Source organism: Pelophylax lessonae, assembly GCF_965119305.1.
Source record: "Pelophylax lessonae genome assembly, chromosome: 3".
Classification (NCBI taxonomy): domain Eukaryota; kingdom Metazoa; phylum Chordata; class Amphibia; order Anura; family Ranidae; genus Pelophylax; species Pelophylax lessonae.
In genome coordinates, this window is record NC_138770.1 from 135,418,136 (window position 1) to 135,443,312 (window position 25,177).

Below are 25,177 nucleotides of genomic sequence, written 5' to 3' on the forward strand. Positions count from 1 at the left end.
GTTTTATTGTGGAGATTTCCCTTCACTTCCTGTCCCATAGCCAAGGAAGTGAGGAAATCCCTGCAAATTAACCACTTTACCACCGGAGGATTTTACTGTCTTACGTCCAGGCCACTTTTTGCGATTCGGCGCTGTGCGAATTTAACCGACAATTGCGCTGTCGTGCGACGCCGTACCCAAACAAAATTTACGTCCTTTTTTTTCCCACAAACAGAGCTTTCTTTTGGTGGTATTTGATCACCTGTGTGATTTTTACTTTTTGCGCTATAAACAAAAAAAGAGCGTTTATTTTGAAAAAATAACAATATTTCAAACATTTTTTTATATGAAATTCCTCCCAAAAAATATGTAAAAATCAAATTTTTTTAAAATTTTTGGGCAATTTGTTTTCTGCTACCTATGTTTGGTAGAAAAAAAAAAAATCACAATAAGCATATTTTGATTGGTTTGCCCAAAAGTTATTGCGTTTACTAAGGGAAAGATTTGTCATTTTTTTTTTTTTTTTAACGAGTAATGGCGGCGATCTGCGATTTTTTTTTGCGGGACTGCGACATTGCGGCGGACAGATCGGACCCTTGACTGACATTTTTGACACTTTTGGGGGTACCAGTGACCAGGGGCGTAACTACAGGGGTTGCAACTGCTACCGGGCCCCATGCTCCAGGGGGCCCGGTAGCAAACCAGTGGGTGAACTTCCAGGATCTCAAAGGTCACACTTGCGACCGGGCCCTGGCATTGCACCACTGTGGGGAGGCCCCAAGATTGCAGGAAGGGGGCCCACTGCAGAACTTGTGAAAGGATCCTGCTGCGGGACCATAATAAAAGGCCATGCAACGAGAGCCCCAGGATTAGTGGGAAGAGCCCCGGGCTTGAAGGGAAGGGTCCCGGCCAGGGGACTGGGGGGCCCTTCATGGTTTCTTGCATCGGGGCCCTGAAGGCTCTAGGTACGCCTCTGCCAGTGACATTACTGCAGTAATCAGTGCTATATATATGCACTGTTACTGTAAAAATGACACTGGCAGGGAAGGGGTTAATTTTATTGGAGAGGGAGGGGTTAATGTATGCCTGGTGCTTACTAACGTGTGGGGGGGGAGGTGACTTGAGTGAGCCAGGGACAGATCGCATGTTCAGCTATGCTGAACACTCCGATCTGTCACTCCCTGTCACTTAGGAGATCCGCCCGCTCTGTTTACACAGGCGGGCGGATCTCCAAACTAGATTCCCCAACGATCGGGGAAGAGCGGCGGCGATCGCTGCATGAATGAAAACAGCGGGAGCGCGCCTCCGGCGGCGCGCGAGCACCGCCTACAGGGGGAGGAGTCCAGCGACGTAGGTCTACGTCGCTGGACGATAACGAGCCACTGTGCCGCAGTAGCAGCACAGTGGCCGGTGGTAAAGTGGTTAAGGGAATGTGCTGGGGATCCCCAGGTTACAAGACCCAGTGCTCCCATTGGAAGATTTTCCCTCTATTAATTTTTTTGGGGTACAACCCAAAATTGGGATTTTCTTTTACTTTCACTTTGATAATAGTAAAAATGACAAATCGAGAGGTTGAATCTCCCCAACGAGGGCACAGACTGCTTGTCAGTTTTAATTTCTTTCTAATCCCTCTCCTCTAAAAGTGTTGCCTTTATTTGTATTTTAATAAATACAGTGTTGAAGAAAAATTATACGAAGGGGGTGAATAAGGTTCAGGAGGACAGGATTTTCAATATGAAGCCAAGATCAAGAACATGGGAACATGACCTCAAACTAGTAGGAGGAAAGTTCAAAAGTAACCTTAGGAAGTAATATTTTACTAAAAGAGTAGTTGATGTGAGTAGCGGGTCAGTCAACAGTAAGTGGATTTAAACATGCTTGGAACAAACCTAGATCTATATTCTATATATAACATCTAACAAGGAGTAGGCTCAATGGAGCACAATTTCTGCCATCACTCTTCTACATTCTATGTGATTATACTGTACATTTGTGAGGCTGGGTCACAACGCTGGAAAGGGATTGGCCCTTTTATGGCTACTTGTTGACAATCCTCTAGGATAAACAAAGCTACGTTGCCATGGCAACATCAGCAGAGCTCTGAAAGTAGGCCAAACATCACTTCCCATTTACTTGTATGGAAGAGATGGCTCCAAGACAGCGTTAACATGTAGCCAAATCCCACACACAGGTTCCAGCCTATGGAAAGCAATAAACGCTTATTTGTCTTCTATTTACAATACATTTTTTTAAAGCTGTGCAGTAATACATTATGACGTGTGGCATTGTAAAGAAGCAAAGGAAATCAAATAGTATTTAAACTGTATTCATTATAAACTGTTCATAAATAGTATTTAATCAATACAAAAATCGGGAACATTTTAATATGGAGCAAAAAGGGAACATTGCTCCTTCTAGGTAAAAGGAACTTGAAAAGAAAAAAAGATGAAAAACTGCTCATCTGTCTTCTTTGTGATACAAAAACCCATCTTTGTCAAATTTACATGACCCAACTGTGCCCCCTAAACTGCAAAGGCAGCCATACTGGGGCATACGCATGTCGCAAAATGGCAGAAAATATCCCGTCCCATTCGGTGGATTTGGGGAATCTGTTATTTTTTTATTCAGCCTGCCGACTGAACAAATTAACACCTAGACAGGTTCCTTGAGCCTTGTACATGTCCATGGTATTTTGTGCCCAATTAGCCACACTGATTTTAATTTAGTGCGTTACTTTTTTTCCTTTCTTAACCCACCAACATCTAACCAACATTGCTTCCTAATAACCTTATCACAACTACACAATTCACTCATCTTACACACATACAGGTACATGCATTAACATAAGGGACAATTGTCCACCTGACCGCTAGGATAGTGTCTTCTTGGTGCATTAAAGTGTATGTATAGCCAAAAATTAGGGAAGGCGTATTGGAAGGATCTGAGCCCCCTCCCCAAAACGTTTTTACTTGCGGCTCCCTGATGAGTAGATTTGCCAGCTTCCTGGTTACCATTTAAATAAAAATAAAAAAATGGGGATATACATACACTTTAAAAATAGAAGTATTGCTGTTGGCTGACCTTACAGTACCGTTCCCAGATTTTAAAGTCAGGATCCACCCAGATGCCTGACCGGCCCTGGACTCAGCCTCTCAAATTGCTACTGAAAGCCAGTCGCCCCCCAACAGACCTGTGCTCCAGTGAGTGCTGGAGGGCCAGAGCAGAAAACAGTGATAGACAGTCACTGCTCTCTACTCAGTGAAGACCAAGAACTGAGCAGTCATGTGATCACTCAGTTCTCGGTCTCCAAGCCGGTGGAGGACTGATGCTGTAGCCATACAGGTATTTTTTTTTTTTTTTACATTTTCCACACTTCCCCTTTAAGGCCTACCTCATTCAGATGCAAATGTAATACTAGCAGATCTCAAAACCAATCTGTGCATTGTCCATGCAGAGCGAAGCAACAGGTTTACTTAAAAAGCAGCCCATCCACATACATATACTTTCCTTTTATTTGTTATTTCACTGCTCCATTCAGCCACCAGGATTGAAGAGGGGAATCCCCATGTTGTGATATGAAGACTACACAAGGCTAAGGACTCATTTCCCAACCACATCTGACACCTCTGGCTGTCCCGGTGTCCAATCACCAATCCCCAGTGCGGTCATCGACTGAAAGGGTTTCGGGGATTCTTTTATTTATTATAATAAAATAAAGGCAAATTTATATCTTCGACTAAGCAGTTGAGAGCGGTGTATTTAGACATCCAACAACTTTTTTCCTTTTTATAGCAAAGTACACACATGTAAAAACAGAAAAAGTGAGACTTTCACTGAGTTAACTATATACAGACAAAAGGAAGATAGGGGTGTCTGGAGGTCATTTAGCACCACACCCCTTGTGTAAACATGAACAATTGAATAGGAAAATCGGGGCTTTAAACGGTGCAAAAACAGAAAAAAATAGATGTAAAAACTGTAAATGTTATTAATACAGATTTGTAAAAACATCAAAAAATACTTTTTACATAGGATTAGGCAATTGATCCAATACACTCAAGTGTATTTTTACATATATTTTTTTGTTTGTTTTTGCACCATTTAAAGCCCCAATTTTCCTATTCAATTGTTAATATATACAGACAGTATATCCTGCAAATTTTGTTTCTGTATTCTTGCATTACATTCTGCACCTGTTTCTATAGACAGTTTAGCAGAAAGAGGAAATCAGCAATCGCACAATGAAGACCTATAGCGTGTAGTTCTGGATTCTTCAGCAGTACGGTTATATTTACCAATCATAAGATGAAAAGAGTTTTCATGTAGATTTGTATTTTTATTGCTACAGCATGCACAAACGCACTGTCAAACATCATTACCAGGTAAAAGGAAACTCTGATGTATCTCATCACTTAATACCAAGCATTAGCTGGTATAGAAGAAAACAAAGACCAATCATGAAAAAAAAAAAAACACGAGGAAATAAACTAGTGTCCATATTTGCTTAATTCCTAGATGGGTATAAGTGCAGCTCCAGGTGTAGTGACCGTTGTTCAGTTTGATGTTTCATGCTGCATGAGAAGCTCTACCCAATGGGTCTCTCCATTGAAGTGGACAATCATTAACACCACAGAGGCTTAGAAGGTTCTGAAGAGCTGGTTGGGCAGATAGCTCAGGTGTAAGAAGGAGGTCTGGGCCTCTTTCTCCAAAGAAGCCAGCTCTTGTACAGTAGGCGCCAAGAGTTCTACATGCCCTTTGTAGAGTCCACCTGCAAAGAAAGAAATAGGCTCCAGTGTGAAATGGCTCTAGTAGAAGGAACAAACAATGTCTGTATGGGCATGGCTGCAGTACATAAAATGAAAAGAGAGCGCACATGCGCCCTAGTGTGACACCGTTTATCAAAATCCAAAATGAAACACTTCAATCCATAAACTTACATTTTGTAGTATATGTGCAGGTTTATAAGTCACCTCAGCTTCCTCTCCTGGGTCACCACTGCAAGTCACCTTCAACTCACCAGCTCCAGCATTCATAGAAGTCAGTAGTACAGCTTTTATGAATGAAATGTGACTTATAAATGCAGGATGGGTGGATGATTAAAAGGTCCATGTCCTCCATTCATAAACTGTTTTTCATTCATAGAAGCTGTAGCAATTACTTCTCTGAATGGAGGAGCTGGAAGAAAAGGAAGGGCATAGATGCGCACTCTTGATTAACGCCTGTCAAAGCTCCCTCAGTTCTAAGCACCGGAAAATTACAGTGGCAGATTGGGGGGGGGGGCGGCACTGGAGGAGGAGGGGATTTCTGCTAAACCAGAAAGGGACACATTACATTGAAGGTAAGTAATATCCCTTGTGCTGATTTTTTTATGTAAACGTTGGCCAAATGCCTGACGCAAAGTTCACTACTAAGGTTTACTTGAGGGAGTTATGTTTTAGGGTTTGGGTGAAGGAGAGGTAAGTATTGGGGTCAGTTTAACGCTAGGGCAGGTGGGCCAAGCTTATTTTTGTTTCCAAAAGTCCCACATAGAGGACCTCCAGCCGCACGTCTTAGTGTTAAGAAATCAGTGTAGCTCTCAGTTTTCAGCATGACCTATAGACACACACTTATTTTTGAATTGTGGGATGCCACATTACTCTATTTACATAACCACACAATATGGCCTCATATGTAATAGAATACAACCGCCTAATGAATGAAAACTACAGCCAGACTTACCACCAGTAGCTCTCCGTTGTCCATACACTACTTTTCCATCAAATTCATCCAAAGGAACCTTCATATCAGGCTCTACATGTGATATGGTGCAAGTCAGGTGCTCTTCAATTTCTGACAGCAGCTGCAGAGGAATTACAGGTACACAGATCAGTGCCAGCTACTGTCCGGGGATGTATTTAGCACAGTAAGGATTAATATTGCATTACAGGAAGATATGGAATTTTTTACATTAGAGAATACAAAAAAAGTGCAGGAAGCAAATTTACTGGAAAACTGAAAATCTATGAAATATTTTTTTTTTGCAGATAATGTCTTACTGAAAATCAAATTCAGAACATTGAGATGAATATATTGGGTTAATAAAAAGGCACACATCAGTCCCGCTTATCTATAAACCTGAAGTCCTCCTTAAGGGCACATGCACACGATGGGGTTTAGCTCACAGAGCATAAAAACTGGACAATGGGGGGGTGGGAGGGAGGCACAAGTGCAGTGTACAGCCTGCTGCCAAAAGCCTGTCAAAATCAATGGTAGGCTTAAAAACACAGCTGAACACCAACTCCTGAGTGGTGCTCATGTTTAATAGGGTGTGTTTAGAGATGTAGGTCTCCAAAAACACAAAATGCCTGTGTTTGGGGCATATGTCCCTAAACTCATATGGTCTTAAAGTGGAACTTTAGTAAAAAAAAAAAAAATGAGGTCCTGCTAGATGACTTCAGGCTGGCCCCTTGTGAATGTATAGCTATGTAAAACATGAAAAATGTGTGTCTATACTGTTTAAAATCCAGTAATGCACAGTCTCATCCTGCTCTGCACTTGCTCTCCTTTTTTTGGGAATGTTTAGGCTCTGCTGAGTTTGTAGAGGCGGATCTGCTTACAGCCTTAAAGCAGAAGTAAATCCTCCTATCCTTTACAGCCAGGGAAGCTGCTTCTGCTTGATCTGCAACCGCCACGATGCTGGACATGTGATCAGTTACGACACCAGCCATTCGTTTGGTTGAGGAAACAAGCACATGTGACAGTTAGCAATTCTGGCATTCCATGAATGTAACTTTTCTTAAACTGTTAAATCAATGGGTTTAGGTCTGCTTTATGGCTTTGGGCTTCAGCAAAATGGCAGCCTCCAGAAAGAAGAAACCGGAACAATTCTGGAGGCAATTTACTGCACACACTCATTTTGGTAGCATAATTATTAATGTGGAATGTATGTTCCTTGCTAAAGAACATTATTTTTTATCAAGTTATGTGTGAAGTTCCACTTTAAATTAAAGTACCGGTCAGACCAGCATTCAGCTGCATACAGCCACCACACTTCTGGGTAGTCATAGATTTTGAAAGGCTGCTGGCAGTGGGCTGTACACACTGCACCTGTGTCTCCTTGTTCCCAACAAACTTTTTATGTTCTATGAGTCTGTGTGAATCCAACATATGCCCAAACGAGACTCGTATTGTAGCTGATAGAAGGTCTTGTGGAACATACCTGCATCTCATTGTACCATATGGTACAGCCGCCTTCGTCCTTCAGCCTGGTATTATAACAACCTTTACCACGACTGCTGCACACATGATACCAAACCTATGGGTAGAAAAAGGAGGCGATAAGTGATCACACCTACATAAAGATGTTCAAACACAGAACTTTGTTTCATGCTAATCAAGGATGGACTAAACCATATACTTAGAAGAAAGGGGACAGGTTTCAGCAGGGCAATGTCAATGGTGTGCTTAATGGGTGAATGCATTTCTATTAGATATTTATTTTTATTTTTTTTTTAAGCATAAAAAACTTCAACTTTATTTTGTCAAGTGCTGGACCTACTCAATCTGATCAAACAGCTTTATTTTATAAGTACAGCATTCAGATAAAAGGATCAAACTATGCTCCCAGATGTAAATTCTTCTCTAATGATCCTGACTAGGTCACCTAATTCTCTGGTTCCCAATAATTTAATCTGAATGGGAGCAGAAACCAATGTATTGGATTAAATACTGATATGTGCATGCATCTGTAGGATAGTCTAACAAAGGTTTATTTTATCCTTACAGTAAGTGATCATACGAAAGGAAAACTGCTATTTAAGAGAGTGTATTTAAAATGCAACCCACACAGAGAAAGATATGCTGGCTGCCATCATTAGTTTCTTTTTAAAAATACTAATTGTAGGGGCGTGGCTAAGCTATGGTAGCGTGAAGACACACTTCTTCACACTCCGCACCAAGCCGCTTCAAAGGCAGAGTTTGCCATCCGTTTCCACCTGCTTAATTCATGTCCAAGCACAGACTGAAGCAGAGGAAACATAGCGGTACATAGTTAGTCATGTTGAAAAAAAAAAAAAAGAAAAAGTCCATCTAGCTCAACCAATAAAAAACAAAAAAAAAAAAAAAAAAAAAAAAAAAAAAAAACATGATCTGCCAACATACAGCACTTCTTTCCCCCCTGGAACACCGCGGACCCGCTTGGCCTACCGAGACAAGATGGCGCCGGGAACAGCCACGAGGCACAGCGCGGCTCCGCAGGTAGGCGGCTCTCCTTCTCCCTCACCTGCTGCTGTCAGAGCTTAATCCCCATCAAGATCCAGTCTCTCTGGAGTATCTGCTCTCCTAAGGGATGAGGCACCTGCTAGTCCCTCGCAACCTAGCCTGTCAGGTAGCAGCAGTAGGGACATGTCTGCTCCACATGCAGTGTCGACTATCCTGCTCTCCCTCCCCACAAGACAGGACATGGAAAACATTGCAGCTAGGCTTGAATCATTCCTCAGGCAAGATATTACCAATGTGACCCAAACTGTACAAGTTCTTGAGACTACAGTGAACACTCTTTCAACAGACAGAGACTATTCTACAAAGGCTGAATGCCCGGGAAAACCTGCATAAACATCAAGCTGCTCTAACCCATCTGCGTCTACAACATAATTATTTAGACAATCAAAAGGGTTGGCATGGACAAAGCGGTGGATCATGTCTATCGTAACTGCAATCACAACCAGAGGTCTACTCAGAGTTATCACCATTAAAGAGCTGCCTTCAGAGAGGACAAACAAGTTCCACTGACACCAAGTCTTGGTGTACCGTTCATGTTGGTGACGTGTGTTGAGAACAAGGTTTTCCATCTTATTTCCTCTACCTTTTTGAGCCACATGCTGACATTCAGAGCTTGTAGGCTTTTCCATTTAAGAGGAATGCACTTTTTGGCAGAATTTAGAAGGTGGGGGATGACAAAATTTTTATAGATCTGGACTGGGATGTTAGAGGCATAGAGAAGGAAGAGAGCAGGGTCATTGGGGAGCGGTCGGTCTATAAACCCGAGATATGTTACGCAATGACTTCCAGAATTTCTCTAGTTTAGGGCACGACCAAAAAACATGTAGGAGCGTCCCCCTTCCCTCCCGGCATCTCCAGAATTGATCTTTAAGTGTGGGGATAAACCTTCACAGCCTAGATGGTGTGCAGTACCATTTTGTTAGAAGTTTGAAGTTGGTTTCTTGAATTTTCGTACAGATGGAGGATGTAAAGGTAAACTGAATGTGTTTTTTTTTTTATCTGGGTTAAAAGACACAGTCTAAGTCCCGTTCCCTCTTAGCTAAAAATGGGGGTTGGCGCGACCCCTGGGGTGTGATAAACACTGCGTAAGTTTTGGACAACGCTTGTGCTAGTATTCCGTCCTGAGAAGATTTCTTCAAAAGGTGTAAGTTGTGAGTCGTGTTCGCTGGGGGCTGGCAGTGAGTTCAAGAATTGGAGTTGTAGTGCCCTCCAGAAATCTAGGCGGTAGGGCCTGAGAAGTCCATGAGGTTATTGAGCATAGGCCAGCCAGATGGTGTTAAAATATGCGAAGCTTGGAAACAAACAGATTCCATCAAAGTCTGAATGTTTTGTCTTGGTAACCCGGGGTAAACTGGGGGTTCCCCAACCCGGGCGTCAGTTTGCGAGTGCGTCTGGGTAAGTGAGAGTTGTGCGAACAATTTCGGGCAGGTTTTGATCATGTGACCAATAAAGGGATGGAGTTTCACAGAGTATGGTAGTGTATGGTGGCACTAAGGAGCATGTCGCATTAAGCTTGTTCAAGTTTGGGCCAAAGCTTTGTTTCAGTATGACGACACCAGTCAATGTCATCAGCATCTTTAATAATATATTGGATAGGCCTGTCTCTTCACCTATTGAGCTTAAAAGGGTGCACAAAGTCAACGTCCCTGGTGGTAATGAACGCACCCAACAGGGAGATGTATTATGCAGGGTGCATTTCTTCCTTTTGAAAGAAGAGATCATGCGGCGGGCCTAGAACAGGTGACCGGTTCAATTTGATGACACTACTATCCAGCTTCTCCCCGACTTTTGTCGAAGAACTCTGTCCTTGAGGCGCCAAGTGAAACCTCTGCTGGATAAAATCAGACTGTGGGGGAACATACAGTTGTGTTCAAAATTATTCAACCCCCCAATGCTGTAAAGGGTTTAGGGAATTTAGTGTACATTTATAATTGTATTCAGAATGAAATCCTACAAGGACTTTTTAAAGAACCATATGCATATAAAATGACATCAATTGGTTTTGTAATACAGTAGTAAATGTTTCTTTTGTGAATTCTTCATTGACAATTATTCAACCCCTTAAAGACTACCACTCTGAAGAACAGAGGTTCATTGAAGTGTTTTCAATCAGGTATTGAAAACACCTGTGGAGGTCAGGGAGCAGCAATAAAGCCTAATAAGCACCAATTAGGCAGCTTTAAAATGACTGTGATACTCAGCTCCTTCTAGACATTTACTGGTGTGGTTACAAACATGGTGAAGTCAAGAGAATGGTCATGGAAGACAAGAGAAGAGGTGATTACTCTTCACAGGAAGGGCAATGGATATAAGAAGATTGCATAGATGTTAAACATTCCAAGAGACACCATAGGAAGCATCATTCGCAAATTCAAGGCAAAGGGCCCTGTTCAAACGCTACCTGGTCGTGGCAGAAAGAAGATGCTGACTTAGACTGCTGTGCACTACCTGAAGTGTAGAGTGAAGAAAAGTCCCCGTGTGACTGCTGAGGAACTGAGAAAAGATTTGTCAGATGTGGGTACTGAAGTTTCCGCTCAGACAATACGGCGCACACTGCGTAATGAAGGCCTCCATGCCAGAACTCCCAGGTGCACCCCCTTGCTGTCTCCAAAGAATAAGAAGAGTCGACTGCAGTATGCCAAAAGTCATGTGGACAAACCATAGAAGTTTTGGGATAGTGTTCTGTGGACTGATGAAACAAAATTAGAACTGTTTGGGCCCATGGATCAACGCTATGTTTGGAGGAGGAAGAACAAGGCCTATGAAGAAAAGAACACCTTGCCTACTGTGAAGCATGGCGGGGGGTCAATCATGCTTTGGGGCTGTTTTGCTTCTGCAGGTACAGGGAAGCTTCAGCGTGTGCAAGGTACCATGAATTCTCTTCAGTACCAGGAGATATTGGATGACAATGTGATGCAGTCCGTCACAAACCTGAGGCTTGGGAGTCGTTGGACCTTTCAACAGGACAATGATCCCAAGCATACCTCCAAGTCCACTAGAGCCCTGGTCCTCAACCCTGGTCCTCAGGGCCCACTAACAGGCCAGGTTTGCAAGAAAACTGAAATACATCCCAGGTGATATCATTTGCTGCTCAGTGATTGCAGTGCTCTAGTCTGCATCTCCCCAAGGTAATACTTAAAATCTGGCCTGTTAGTGGGCCCTGAGGACCGGAGTTGAGGACCACTGCACTAGAGCATAGTTGCAGATTAAAGGCTGGAACATTTTGGAGTGGCCATCACAGTCACCAGACTTAAATCCGATTGAGAATCACTGGTGGGACTTAAAGAAAGCAGTTGCAGTGCACAAGCCTAAGAATGTGACTGAACTGGAGGCTTTTGCCCATGACGAATGGGCGAAGATACCCGTAGATCGCTGCAAGACACTTGTGTCAAGCTATGCTTCACGTTTAAAAGCGGTTATAACTGTAAAAGGATGTTGTACTAAGATTGAATGTCACTTGGGGGTTGAATAAAACTGATAATGATGTGAGCACAGAAAAGACATTTGTGGGTATTTCATTATAAATGTTATGTTATATTTGTCTGACCTACACGTACCTCTTTGATTTAATTGTAAGCAGGATGACTGAATGATCAAAATCAATGTCAAACTGGCCAAAACAATCAATTTCAGTGGGGGTTGAATAATTTTGAACACAACTGTATGTATGAAGCTACCCTTTTAGCCTTACTATTCACCCACACAATGACAGTATCTTCCTAAATGACCCCCGGCAACTACCGGATGTTTTCCGCTTTCTTGACATCAAACCTATTGACTTGCCTGATTGGCTGGCACTGAATGTGGTTCTCAGCGTACCCCCACTCCCTCAACCCGAAGTAGTTCCAGATCCTGGTCTGCTGTCTAGAGAGCCATGAATGGACCATTGCGGCTTCTTCTAATCGGTTGCTCCAATGATTTTCACAACTTCTTTGAATATCCTTTAAGATTTCTTGTCATTGGAAACGGCTACTGTCTATGAACGACACACCTTTCCACCATCGTCTGTTCATGGCCACGGTTACTCTATTGCTCATTTGATTCATGTGATGTACAGAGATCTACCAGTGTTGCATCTTTGATACCGCTTTATATGTGTTTTTTTTCCTTTGTTTGCCAACATTCACTGATGTGGGCTGTGTACTATTTTTTTTTTTTTTCTTTTTCTTACTGCTTATACATTTCTCTGGTCCCCCATGTGGTTGCAAGTTCTCAAGATTGACATATGTCAATTTCTCAGTACTCTGAATTGTCTTTATATGTGTGGATTCCATGTGGACCCTGGGTGGGTAGACTCCATTTCACTCCCCCTTAATATCAAAACGGGAGGTTATTTTTTCTTCTCCGACACGTTTAATGTTGGTTGTCATCCAACATAGTTGGGCCCTCTTGCGGGACATACTGTTTTTTTTTTTTTAAGGTTCTTTTACTCTTCCCTCCCGGGATGCTCCTCAAGTGAATCCACAATACCCGAGTTATGTTAATTTTGCAGTTATATGCTGCCTGAGTTTTTTGGAATACCTGGTTGGTGTTTTTGATCCTAGCCATCCTGGAATCGGGTGGACCTTTTCATTCATTACATTTTACAGTATGTGCGCTGCATTTATATTTTGCTAAGTGTTTAGTCCTTCTTCCCACAATGAAATCCGAGCTTCTGCCTGTTTCAAATTTTCGAGACAGACAGAATCCTGCTGGCTGTAGCCATCCCATTTTAGGGTACGAAAGTTGTGCTAGAGCCTATATTAGCATCTTTTCTTCTTACTCCTAGTTTTCTCCTTTTTTGTCATTTACTTTGCTCCAGACTCCCAATCTTGTCTTGTATCTTGCTTTCCCTCTTCTATATTTGAGTGAGACTCAAGTGAACTTGTCTTGCTCAAGTTAAAGAGCTTTCACTTGGCATTGCTGACTTGGAACGATCCCATAAACGTAACCAATCCCCGACCACACAACTGGCATTATCCGATGCTAGACGTGAAATGACTACACCTTTTTGAACAGAAAACCCTTTCCATCAGAGAAACTACGCAAGCTCTTCTATGTTGAGGCTAACAAGCCAGGTAGGATGTTGGCTAGAGCCGTTCATGCCAAAAATTGCCTTGCCGCTATCCCTAAGCTTAACCGTCCTGAAAGCCAAATGGTTCATCATGATAAGGACATTAATGACCTCTTTCGTTCATTTTATGCCACACTGTATAACGTACCTACATGCCCTTCTACTATTACACCAAAATGTTTTCAGTCTAACATAGATGAGTATTTTACCTCTACAACACTCCCGACCGCTCCTCCGTCAGTGGTACAGGATCTTGAACGACCATTTCTAGAGGAGCTAGCAATTGCGGTTTCCTCTCTTAAGATTAATAAAAGCCCAGGTACGGATGGATATTCGGCTCGCTTTTATAAATCCTTTCAGGACTCCTTCCTACCACTACTTGCAAAAACATTTAATGCTATCTCCTATGATTACCCTTTCCCAAGACAAGCCCTTGAAGCTAATATCGTGGTCCTACCTAAGATTGGTAAAGATCCTACGCTTTGCGGTAGCTATCGCCCTATATCGCTAATCGATTTTGACATTCGCCTATACTCTGAATTACTGGCAAACCGTCTTACGCCACTTATATCTAGCCTATTCCATCTTGACCAGGTGGGGTTTATTCCCAAGAAAGGGAAGGGATAATATTCTTAAAACAAATACCCTGATGGAGTATGCCCAAAAAGGTCAATCCCAGCTTGCTTGATATTGGTCGAAGCTGAAAAGTTTTTGAAATGGGTTCATTGGCAATTCCTTGAGGGTAAGCTACAGCAAGTGGGCCTTGGATTCAACATGTTGTGTAGGATTCAAGCTCTCTATAAAAACCCTACAGCGAGGATTCGCTCCAATGGCTTGCTCTCAGACCCAAGTCGGATATGAAACTAAACCCGGCAGGGAAGCCCCCTATCACCCTTATTTTATACACTCACAATGGAACATCTTGCAATAGCCATACAAAAAAACCCAAATATCATGGATCTTTCAGTTGGCCAACGTCAACATAAGCTCTCTCTTTATGCAGATGACCTCCTTTTTTAGGTTTCTAACCCCCATATAACTTTACCAGCCATTATCAAAGAGTTCACCGAGTTTGGCCTGGTAAGCAATTTTAAAGTAAACTATGACAAAACTGAGGCCCTTAACGTATCCTTATCCAAGACTACTTTATCCCAACTCCAATCTAATTTTGCATTTAAATGGCAGCAAAAAGCTATTGAATACCTTGGTATCCAAAATCCTACTTAACCTATCTACCTTGGTAGACCTTAATTATACGCCCTTGTCTTGTACAATTAATGCGTGTCTCAAACCATATGGTAAACCAAACATCTCCTGGTTTGGTCGCATGAATGTTGTCAAAATGTACGCGTTGCCTATACTTCTTTATACCTTTCAGGCGGTTCCTGGATTTTTTCCCATTGGTCATTAGGGCTATTCCTGACTTTATATGGCAATGTAGGAGACCTCAAATTTTCCCTAATATCTTGGTGCTACCTAAACTTAGAGGAGGTGTTGCTCTTCCTCACCCCTTGCTATACTTCCATGCAGCATCACTGCTGCTGAGAGTAATTGACTGGTACCATGATAAATCTGTAAAATGATGGAATTATTAAAAAATGACCCGATATCCCCAGACCTTACGTCTCTTCTACTGACAGATCCAACACACAGACCCTCTATTGACCTATAGTCTTTTGTGACCTCTGCTACACTACCGATTTGGGACAAATACCTAACCAAAAGACTGTTGTCCTCGAGACCCAGCCCATTGACCCCGCTATTTGGGTTTGCGTCCTTCTTTTCGTCTTTTACTAGCTCCAAATTCCTCTTATGGAGAAAATCTGACAATGCTCTTCAGAACCATACACTTAGAAAATGAATCCCTCTCTCCCGATTACTCTCAACTTTTCATACACCTTCGGGGGCATGGCTTGAACACTCAAATTGACACACTTTCTGGATGGAATGCTGAGCAATGACAATTTGAATGGACTACAGACAGTCTTTGAGTCTTTGCTATCCCAACCTAACAGACCCAGAACATTCGCTATTCCGAATATACAAGATTCTATTACAGGCCTCCTATCCAGCTTCACCACCATTCCTTTCCAAACGGGAAGAGAATGTATCTACCGATAAGGAATGAAGCAAAACACTGGCGTTTTCTTTTAAGTTATCTATATCATCGCATACCTAAGAAAGGAATTACCGAATTGTGTCTATATGGTATCGTTTTCCTACTTATTCTGCAAAAAATTGATCCTGCCATACCAGAGACATGCTGGAGATGTTTGCAGGCTATCAGCACCATGACACATATATGGGGCACATGCCCACGCATAATCCCTTTTTGGGATAAAATACTACACCTATATGATAAACTTGTAGGGGACAAATTCCCAAATGAACCTCACGTAACCATACTTTCCATGTTACTGGGCTCCTATAAACAAATCAAAAAAAGCTTAATTCACCATTTTCTTATGGCTGCCCGCTCTGTTATCGCTAGATTTTGAAGCCAACAGACAATTCCCTCTCTAGCTGACTGGGCTTGTGAAATGGACAAGACTGAACACCTAGAACATATGATGGCCTGGGATGCTGATAAGAGTGAATCCTATAAAAAATTATGTGGACCGTGTGGTTACACTTGCGGTTTTCTTCCGCTTTTGAAGCTGATAAATTTGATAGTGCTTCCCCTGGGACCTCCCATGTGTAGGGGACCTTCCCCTTCATTTCCTATACATACATTTTATCTTTGCCTCTTTACCCCTTCCTTTTTTTTTCTTTACATTTTCACTTTGCTTTTTGCTACCCTGTATTTTTTCCTGGGTCTCTCCTATTTCTGTTATATTACTTTGGCGCAATTACTTGAAATACCACTATATACTCTTGACAAATCGAATAGGATCTCTTACATTACATTAAGAGTGGTCTTTGGCACTCATTTTATATACAGGCTTTTAATTTTTTTTGTTCTTTTATATACAGTACTCACTTTACCATGTCTTAGAGTCCCTTTATTTTATAATAACCCTGTGATGTTTGGTTTCCTATTACTATGGTATTAAGGTTTACTTATACATCCATTGAAATTGACGAATACTCTCACGTTTATTCTATGTACTGTTTGAAACCTAATAAAACAGAATCAACATAAAAATACTAGTTGCCCGACTCTGGCTTTCATATTTTCTGAGTCACCACCCAAAGTAGAAAGTCAGAGTGAGACCAGAACGCCTGATCACCATACTTGTTAAAGGTCAGTGACTCAAATGTATTGAAGCCAAAGGATCAGAGTGACAGCCAGGCAAATCCGTTTTTCAGAAAGTGTGGCCAGCAAAGGCAGTCTCCACATTCTTTCATGAGAGGTTTCCTTGAAATATATACATAAGCAAAACAAATATACCATGTATACTGAATTAACTATTACTGATGTGAGACAAAAATGCTTAAAATGGAACTTCACCCAAAAGGGGAAGTTCCCTTTTTCCTCCTCTCCTATATATGGAATGTCTTTTTTTTTTGGGGGGGGGGGGGGGGCTCAGCGGGTACCAGAGTTTGACAGGTACTCATTATTTCTGCCCCCATAGCCTCTTGGGACACATCACGGGTCCCAGGAGACTGTGGGACCATTCATGGGGTGCAGTGCGGCTCGCACAGGCACAGCAAGCAGCCAACTGTAGAGCCACAAGGAGTCACAAGTGGCTGCCCACAGTTAAGATGCCAAAACCTCCTAGAGATGAAACGCGTAGGGTAGAGTCACGGTGTGTGAGGAACGAACTGCAGCCATCTTGATGGTTGGATTTCCTAATTATTTGTATATGCTTTATTTCATCACTACTATGTAAGTGTAATATTCTATTAAACCACTTCTGCTTTTAAATATATTACACCATGAGGAGGCTGTTTGCTTTTTCCCAATATATGTGCTAACCCGGTGAATCTTGCAAGTGTTACTGCAGGATTGGATTTTGGAGTGGTGCTTTTGGTGAATACTTGCCTATCTTGCCTGGAGCTGATACACTGCACTATTTGGCTGCCTGTTGGGAGCCAAATCTCTCTGGCAAAAGGCTGCCCTTTTGGAGTGTTGGTGCTAGTGGAGGATTTTATACATTTATTTTATACCTTTTTCTTCATCATACAGGGACATCTTTATACACTCAAGTATATGGAATTACAATACATACCTTTGGACTCCATGTTTTGAGAGACTTTTGTATTAGTATAATTGGGGCACACTTGTTTGTGTGACTCTCTTAAAGTGATAGCGCTGCATTTTTCAGTTTCATTGTTTTTGTGTATGGCCTACATATTATTCTAGCTGCTGTGCGCATTTAATTTAGGAGGGTGGATATAAGCGCTGGTCCCTAGAAATATATTGTTACAGGTAAATGTGTGTTTAAAAGTCAGCAGTTACAATATACGTAGTTGCTGACTTTTACATTTTTCTTTACAGACTGAAGATCTTCTTTAGCTAAAATTTTGTAACAGGTCGTCTATAAATGACATTTTTAGAAGACCTCTTAAATGTAACAAAATTCTTTGCAACTTTTTGCCACCCCCTTATATCTATAGAAGAGTTTGTGTACCCCCCTGTAGAAACACGCAGTGATTACAGCACACAATCATTCCTTCATCAAACGCCTTACCTTCTCTTTTTCCGCTGCCACCAGAGAAATGGCCAATCCCATTCTGAAAATGGAAACATCTGTTTAGTAAGCCAGTAATAAATATGCTCCAACCATTAAATAAAAAGGTGTGCGTTTCTGCAACATTGTCGAACACGGTGTTAAGTAAAATTTTTTAAATAGTCCAATATTCAGTGGCTTTGTCTGTATCAAATTACAGCACCAGCTCACTACACACTTCACCTCCAAAAAAACAATAGAAACCTGTGGGATAAGTACACAGGACAAAGTGGCAGCTAACAAAGAATAAAGGAAAACTTTGCAGAGAGGAAAAAGGCAGGCTGCTCCTCCTACTGGAAGAGTAGAAAGAGGTGCAGACAGACAGATGAGAGAATAGACAGGCCACAGCCGTACGAGACAAGAGATGGAGGAAAAAAAGAAAAAAAAAAAGCATGTCTTTTTAGCTAAAGCTGCATATTTATTTTGAAATTTAAAAAGTATAAAAAAAAAAAAAAAAGTGCATGTATGTGTGCATCAGTACTGCCACTAAACATCACCCTTCTAGGGACTGGACAGAGGTGACATTTTGCAAAAGAGAAATAAGACCAATGCTAATCAAACTGTAAAACTAATTACTCAGTACTCAGATAACCATCAACAATTGAGAGCCCTTATCCAGAGACACTGGCACCTCCTTAGTGAGGAAGTCACACTGTCTAAATATGTCAAAGAGTTTCCGGAAGTGGTATTTAAGAGAGCAACCTCGATTCGGGACTTGCTTACTAAGAGCCACTATACCTGCAACCCCCCTGAACCCAAGACAAGATTTGGAACATACCAATGTGGTAATTGTGCACGTTGTCCTTGGATTGAGGAGGGTTCTATTACATACCTGCCAAATGGGAACAACCACAGACTTCGTAGCTATGCGGATTGTTCCACGTGTGGAGTGATCTATTTAATGCAATGCCAATGTTCAGCGTTTTACGTTGGTAAAACCTTTAGACAGCTCGGACAGAGAATAGGTGAACATCTGTACTATTCCGGTGGTGGAAAAATTCTCACCCCGGTGACTCGTCATATCAGGCTACATCATAGATATAACAACACATGTGTCTCCTTTAGGGTTCTGGAGATTATACCCCCAGACCCTAGAGGCGGCAACTGGGACCAACGTATTTTACAAAGGGAGGCTTTGTGGATAGAAAGGCTTAATGCCACAATCCCTCCCGGATTAAATGAAGCCCACTCATATAAATCTTTTTTGTGATTTCACGTTGTCAGCTGGACTCTAATATTTTCTTTTTGTGTCTTGTTTTTTTGTATTTTGTTTTTCCCCCCTCCCCCACCCGTTTCCCCTTTTTTCCTTTTTCCCCTCCCCCCACCCCGTCCTCCCTCCCTCCGTTGTTCCCATCTGATTTTTCCTGTTCCCTTTATGTTTTTTCTTCATTCTGCCCCTTCATCATAGATCTTTGCCTACAATACATTTAGAATAAGTTTATATTGAATTACACCCTGAGAGTTGGATTCCTTAGCCACTATTGCTATGGCAACACCCAGGTTCTTTCCATGAGAATAGTTCTCATGTTTGAAAAAATTGTCTATATATACTTCTTTGTATATGTGATTTATTTTCCTCATATGTTTGTATATACCAATCCTTGTGACTCTTGTTTAGATGAGATGATATATATAAGAAAAATAAGAACTTCCGCGCTATGGACTAAATGGATAGATAAGTGAATGATTAAGTGAAAAAAATGTGTATAAATATATAAAAAATGTAGTAAATGTATAAAATATAAAATATATTTCTATAGATATATCTAAAAATAGGCTGCAGCCTCCCTGGATGATAATCCGAAGACTATGCACTGGATATAAAAGGAATAGGGGCGATGGCGCTGCCTATATAATTTAGATATAATAAAATGTGATAGGCTGTGATACAAAGTGCCTTAAGCTGAAAACAATAATGTATAATATTCAAACAATAATATATACCATAAAAACTTCAATTAAGTGCAAGTGCAAGGTATGAAAGTGCCTGCAGAGAAATTGAAAAGTGACTGGTGCAATAATTGTATGAGCAATAAATAATATTTGACATGCAATATTAATGTGCTAAAAAAATGGTGCTATATAAAGTGAGCTGTTCCACTCATACCACGTGTTGATATGGGGAATAAAAAAGTGCCACCAAAGCAAAAATAGAAAAAAGTTAAAATATTGAAAAATACAGCTTGCAATGTCCAATAAGGAAAGATCCAGTAGAAAAGTCTATATCATGTGCGGTGACTTCAAAGGCAATAAAGGTGACAGCACTCGAAACAAACCGACACTCAGGTAAAAAGGTGACCCCGTGGTGGGTGGTAAGGTGCTGGGATTCCTTTGATAAAATTGCACACTTACCAGAGACACCCACCCCACACAGGGGTATAGAGCGGGTGTATTTATAGGTCTGGCAACCTAGCGGTATCCTCCTATCCCTGGGTGGAGGGCGTGTGCCGAGGATCAGACTGGTCCTGGTGTAGATGTACCCTAGGATGGTCCCCTGTGTGCCTTCCTGCCTAGGTATGTTCCGAGGGATCCACTCAGCTCCACTCCCGATATTAGACCTCCTCTGCTGTCTCCTCGCTACTTCGTCTATATAGAATTTCCTGCCTGTTTCTGACCTCACTTCCTGTCTCAGGAGACAGGAAGTGAGGTCAGAAACAGGCAGGAAATTCTATATAGACGAAGTAGCGAGGAGACAGCAGAGGAGGTCTAATATCGGGAGTGGAGCTGAGTGGATCCCTCGGAACATACCTAGGCAGGAAGGCACACAGGGGACCATCCTAGGGTACATCTACACCAGGACCAGTCTGATCCTCGGCACACGCCCTCCACCCAGGGATAGGAGGATACCGCTAGGTTGCCAGACCTATAAATACACCCGCTCTATACCCCTGTGTGGGGTGGGTGTCTCTGGTAAGTGTGCAATTTTATCAAAGGAATCCCAGCACCTTACCACCCACCACGGGGTCACCTTTTTACCTGAGTGTCGGTTTGTTTCGAGTGCTGTCACCTTTATTGCCTTTGAAGTCACCGCACATGATATAGACTTTTCTACTGGATCTTTCCTTATTGGACATTGCAAGCTGTATTTTTCAATATTTTAACTTTTTTCTATTTTTGCTTTGGTGGCACTTTTTTATTCCCCATATCAACACGTGGTATGAGTGGAACAGCTCACTTTATATAGCACCATTTTTTTAGCACATTAATATTGCATGTCAAATATTATTTATTGCTCATACAATTATTGCACCAGTCACTTTTCAATTTCTCTGCAGGCACTTTCATACCTTGCACTTGCACTTAATTGAAGTTTTTATGGTATATATTATTGTTTGAATATTATACATTATTGTTTTCAGCTTAAGGCACTTTGTATCACAGCCTATCACATTTTATTATATCTAAATTATATAGGCAGCGCCATCGCCCCTATTCCTTTTATATCCAGTGCAGAGATGATATATATGTCTACTGATTGATATTCATTTATGTTTGTTTTTTCCTTTTAAGATCTATATCTCGCACCACTCTGGCTTGAGCCTCTCCTGTGCAGCTATGTACGGATCTATTTCCTCTTCTTGGGAGGACCACTTCGGGTGCCTCCCCCTACGGCGGACACGTGACGTTGGGTACGCCCCCTATCCCCCATTGGGGATGTGGACGATACGCCGAACTCACACCGTCACTTCCGGCCAAGTTCTGTGACGACGCTCCCCTGCGACGCACGACACGGCCGCACACTTGACGGGTGGACGCCCGGCGGATGCGCTTGCGCAATTTGCGATGCGCATTCCCGGCGCCAGCCCGGATGTACGGCAAGACGTAGTGCTTGCACGTCATCTTGGGTGGAGCTCCTTAACCACCATATATAGCGGTTCTTCGGCGTTCCCTCCGTGCAGTCAGCAGGGACGGGACGCCGATAGTTGCACTACCGCAGGTAATACCCTCTATTTGCCTTATTGGAATCAGCGAGCTATATTTTGGAATAAATGGATTTTTGTAAGAACTTACCGTAAAATCCTTTTCTCTTAAGCTCATTGACAGACGTAGTCTTCTTGATTCTCAAGAGCTGGGTTATGTTGTCTCCGCAGGAGTAGGACTAGGCAGAAAGACAAAACGTTCTGGCTCCACCTTAGGGGCAGTCCCTGAGGGTATATCCTCCCTCTCTCTGCTACAGGGAATCAGTTCTGTTTAAAGCAGTACAGAGAATTTAACCCAACCCAACTCAATGATAGAGGGGCGGGTACTACGTCTGTCAATGAGCTTAAGAGAAAAGGATTTTACGGTAAGTTCTTACAAAAATCCATTTTTCTCTATCGCTCATTGACAGACGTAGTCTTCTTGATTCTCAAGAGCTGGGACATCCAGAAGCAGTGCCACAAATGAGGGGTGGGATTGACAAAATCAAATCCAATCTAGAAGGCCCAACCGGTGCCAAACTAGAAGTTTTAAAGGCTCATTATAAACAAAGAATGAGACTAAAGAAAAATTTTCCAACGCAAAAAACCCTCGAGGTAGACCACTGGTCTCCTCAAATTGCGGCCTGCAAAACCTTGCGGCCAAACGAGGCATCAGACGATGCCATTACATCAACTTTATAATGTTTAGAAAAGGTATGCACCGACGACCAGGTAGCCACCTTGCACACCTGGACCACTGACGCCTGATGGCGAAAGGCCCATGACGCACTAAGTGCCCGAGTGGAGTGCGCCTTAACAGGGAACGGGGGCTCCCGACCCTTAATAGAATAAGCCTGCACTACCGTCTGTCTGATCCATCTGGAAATGGTCGCGGCAGATGCAGGCAACCCCTTTTTGGGTCCATCTGGGATCACAAAAAGTGAATCCGTCTTGCGAAACGAGTCTGTCGTTTTCAAGTATACCCTGATTGCCCGGACCACATCCAAGGAGTGTAAAGCAAACTCCCGAGGATGACTGGGCTTAGGACACAGGGAAGGTAATACAATTTCTTCATTCAGATGAAATTCTGAAACCACTTTTGGTAGGAAGGATGGATTCGGACGAAGAACCACCTTATCTCTATGAACCACCAGATATGGTGAACGACAAGATAATGCGGCCAGTTCTGACACCCTGCGTGCAGAAGTAATAGCCACCAAGAAGGCCACCTTCTGGGACAACGTGGGTAGAGGAATCTCCCTAATATCTTCAAAGGGAGGTTTCTGAAGAACCGACAACACTAAATTAAGATCCCAGGGGGGTAACGGCGCGTGCACTGGCGGAGCCAGATGTCGCACCCCCTGGATGAAATTCCGCACCAAGGAATGAGTAGCCAAAGGCTTCTGAAAGAAGATGGCTAATGCTGAGACCTGACCCTTGATAGTACTCAAGGCCAGTTTCTGCTCAACCCCTTGTTGCAGAAAAGCCAATATTCGACTAATCGAATAAGACCGAGGACGGAACCCCAAAGGTTCACACCATGCAATGTAGGACTTCCATGTGCGATGATAAATCTTTCTGGTAGTCGCTTTCCTTGCTTCAACTAGAGTAGGAATAACTGAAGCTGACAAACCTTTGTCCTTCAGCACCTGGGTCTCAATAGCCAGGCCGTTAAAGCCAGCGATCGTAAAGCAGGATGGAAGATCGGTCCCTGAGACAGTAGATCCTCCCTGAGAGGAAGTCTCCATGGGACGTCTGCCACCAGTCTGACCATGTCGGCGTACCAAGCTCGACGAGGCCAGTCCGGAGCTACCAGGATTACTGGGATTCCTTCCTCCTCTATCCTGCGAAGAAGTCTTGGCAGTAACGCGAGAGGAGGGAAGGCATATATTAGCTGGTATTGCCCCCACGGGGCGATCAGTGCGTCTGCGGTTTCTGCTAGAGAATCGCGGGAGCGAGCCACGAATCTCTGAACTTTCCTGTTGAATCGTGATGCCAACAGATCCACATCCGGGGTGCCCCACCGTAGGCACAACTGGTGGAAAACGTCTGGATGGAGGGACCATTCCCCCTGATCCAGGGTCTGACGGCTGAGATAATCTGCCTGCCAATTCTCCACCCCCGGAATGAACACCGCAGAGATTGCTGGAACAAATCGTTCCGCCCAGCGAAGAATGCAAGCCACTTCTTTGGCCGCTCGGACACTCTTGGTGCCCCCCTGGTGATTGACATAAGCCACGGCCGTGGCATTGTCCGACTGGATCCGAACCGGGCTGCCCTGGAGCTGCTCGGTCCAGTGAATCAGACAAAGTCTGATCGCTCTCAGTTCCAATACATTTATCGGTAACCTGGATTCTTCCGGGGACCAAAGTCCCTGGACAGATAACTGACCGAGAATTCCTCCCCATCCGGATAGACTGGCATCCGTGGTCACTATCGTCCAATATATTGGCAGAAATGACTTTCCCTGGCTGAGCATTGGAGACCGAAGCCACCAAACCAGAGACTCTCTGGTCTGTTTGCTCAATCGTATCTGATTGTCCAGGGATTCCGGATTCCGATTCCATCTGAGAAGAATCTCTTGCTGAAGAATTCGGGTATGGGACTGGGCAAATGGGACTGCTTCGAATGAAGCCACCATCAACCCCAGAACCCTCATGCAAGTCCGAAGGGAAGACCAGCTGTTGGACAGTAACAACTGGACTGCTGATTGAATCTTTCGGAGTTTCCCTACCGGAAGGAAAACTCTTGTCCTGACTGTGTCTAGAATTAGACCCAGCTATCGAGCCTCTGGGTGGGAACCAGAAATGACTTTTGCTGGTTCACCAGCCACCCGAATTCCTGTAAAGAAATCATAGTAATTTCTATGTTTTGTAGCAAGGTCTGAGGAGACTCTGCATGAAGCAGAAGATCGTCTAGGTAACCTAGAATCGATATACCTCTTTGGCGCAGAAGTGCCAACATTGGGGCCAACACCTTTGTGAAGACCCGCGGAGCCGTGGCGAGACCGAAAAGGTAACGCCACAAACTGATAGTGGTTCTCCTCTACGAAAAAGCGTAGAAAACGCTGATGTCCTGCGAAAATGGGAATGTGAAGATAGGCGTCCTTGATGTCTATGGACGCTAGGACATCCCCTGGATGCAGGAAGGCTGCTACCGTGCGAATGGACTCCATTCTGAATCTTCTTATGTTGACGAAAGAATTGAGTGCTCTTAAATCCAGAATTGGACGCACTTTGCCCTCTTTCCTGGGTATTGTAAACAGGTTTGAATAAAACCCTTGAAACCGTTCTGTCCAAGGAACGTGGACTACC

At 42.9% G+C, this 25,177-nt stretch overlaps 1 protein-coding gene across 1 annotated transcript in view; it reads right to left on the minus strand.

Moving 5' to 3' along the window:
* Positions 1-4,302: 4,302 nt before the first annotated feature.
* DDX1 (DEAD-box helicase 1) overlaps positions 4,303-25,177 on the minus strand; it is a 94,274-nt gene continuing 73,399 nt past the window's right edge. The window contains exons 23-26 of the mRNA XM_082252488.1: positions 17,926-17,968; positions 7,178-7,273; positions 5,698-5,818; positions 4,303-4,747 (exon numbers count right to left, since the gene is read on the minus strand). Of these exons, the coding sequence (XP_082108614.1) occupies positions 4,617-4,747; positions 5,698-5,818; positions 7,178-7,273; positions 17,926-17,968 (391 nt within the window). The 3' untranslated portion in view covers positions 4,303-4,616. The remainder of the gene's footprint in view (positions 4,748-5,697; positions 5,819-7,177; positions 7,274-17,925; positions 17,969-25,177) is intronic.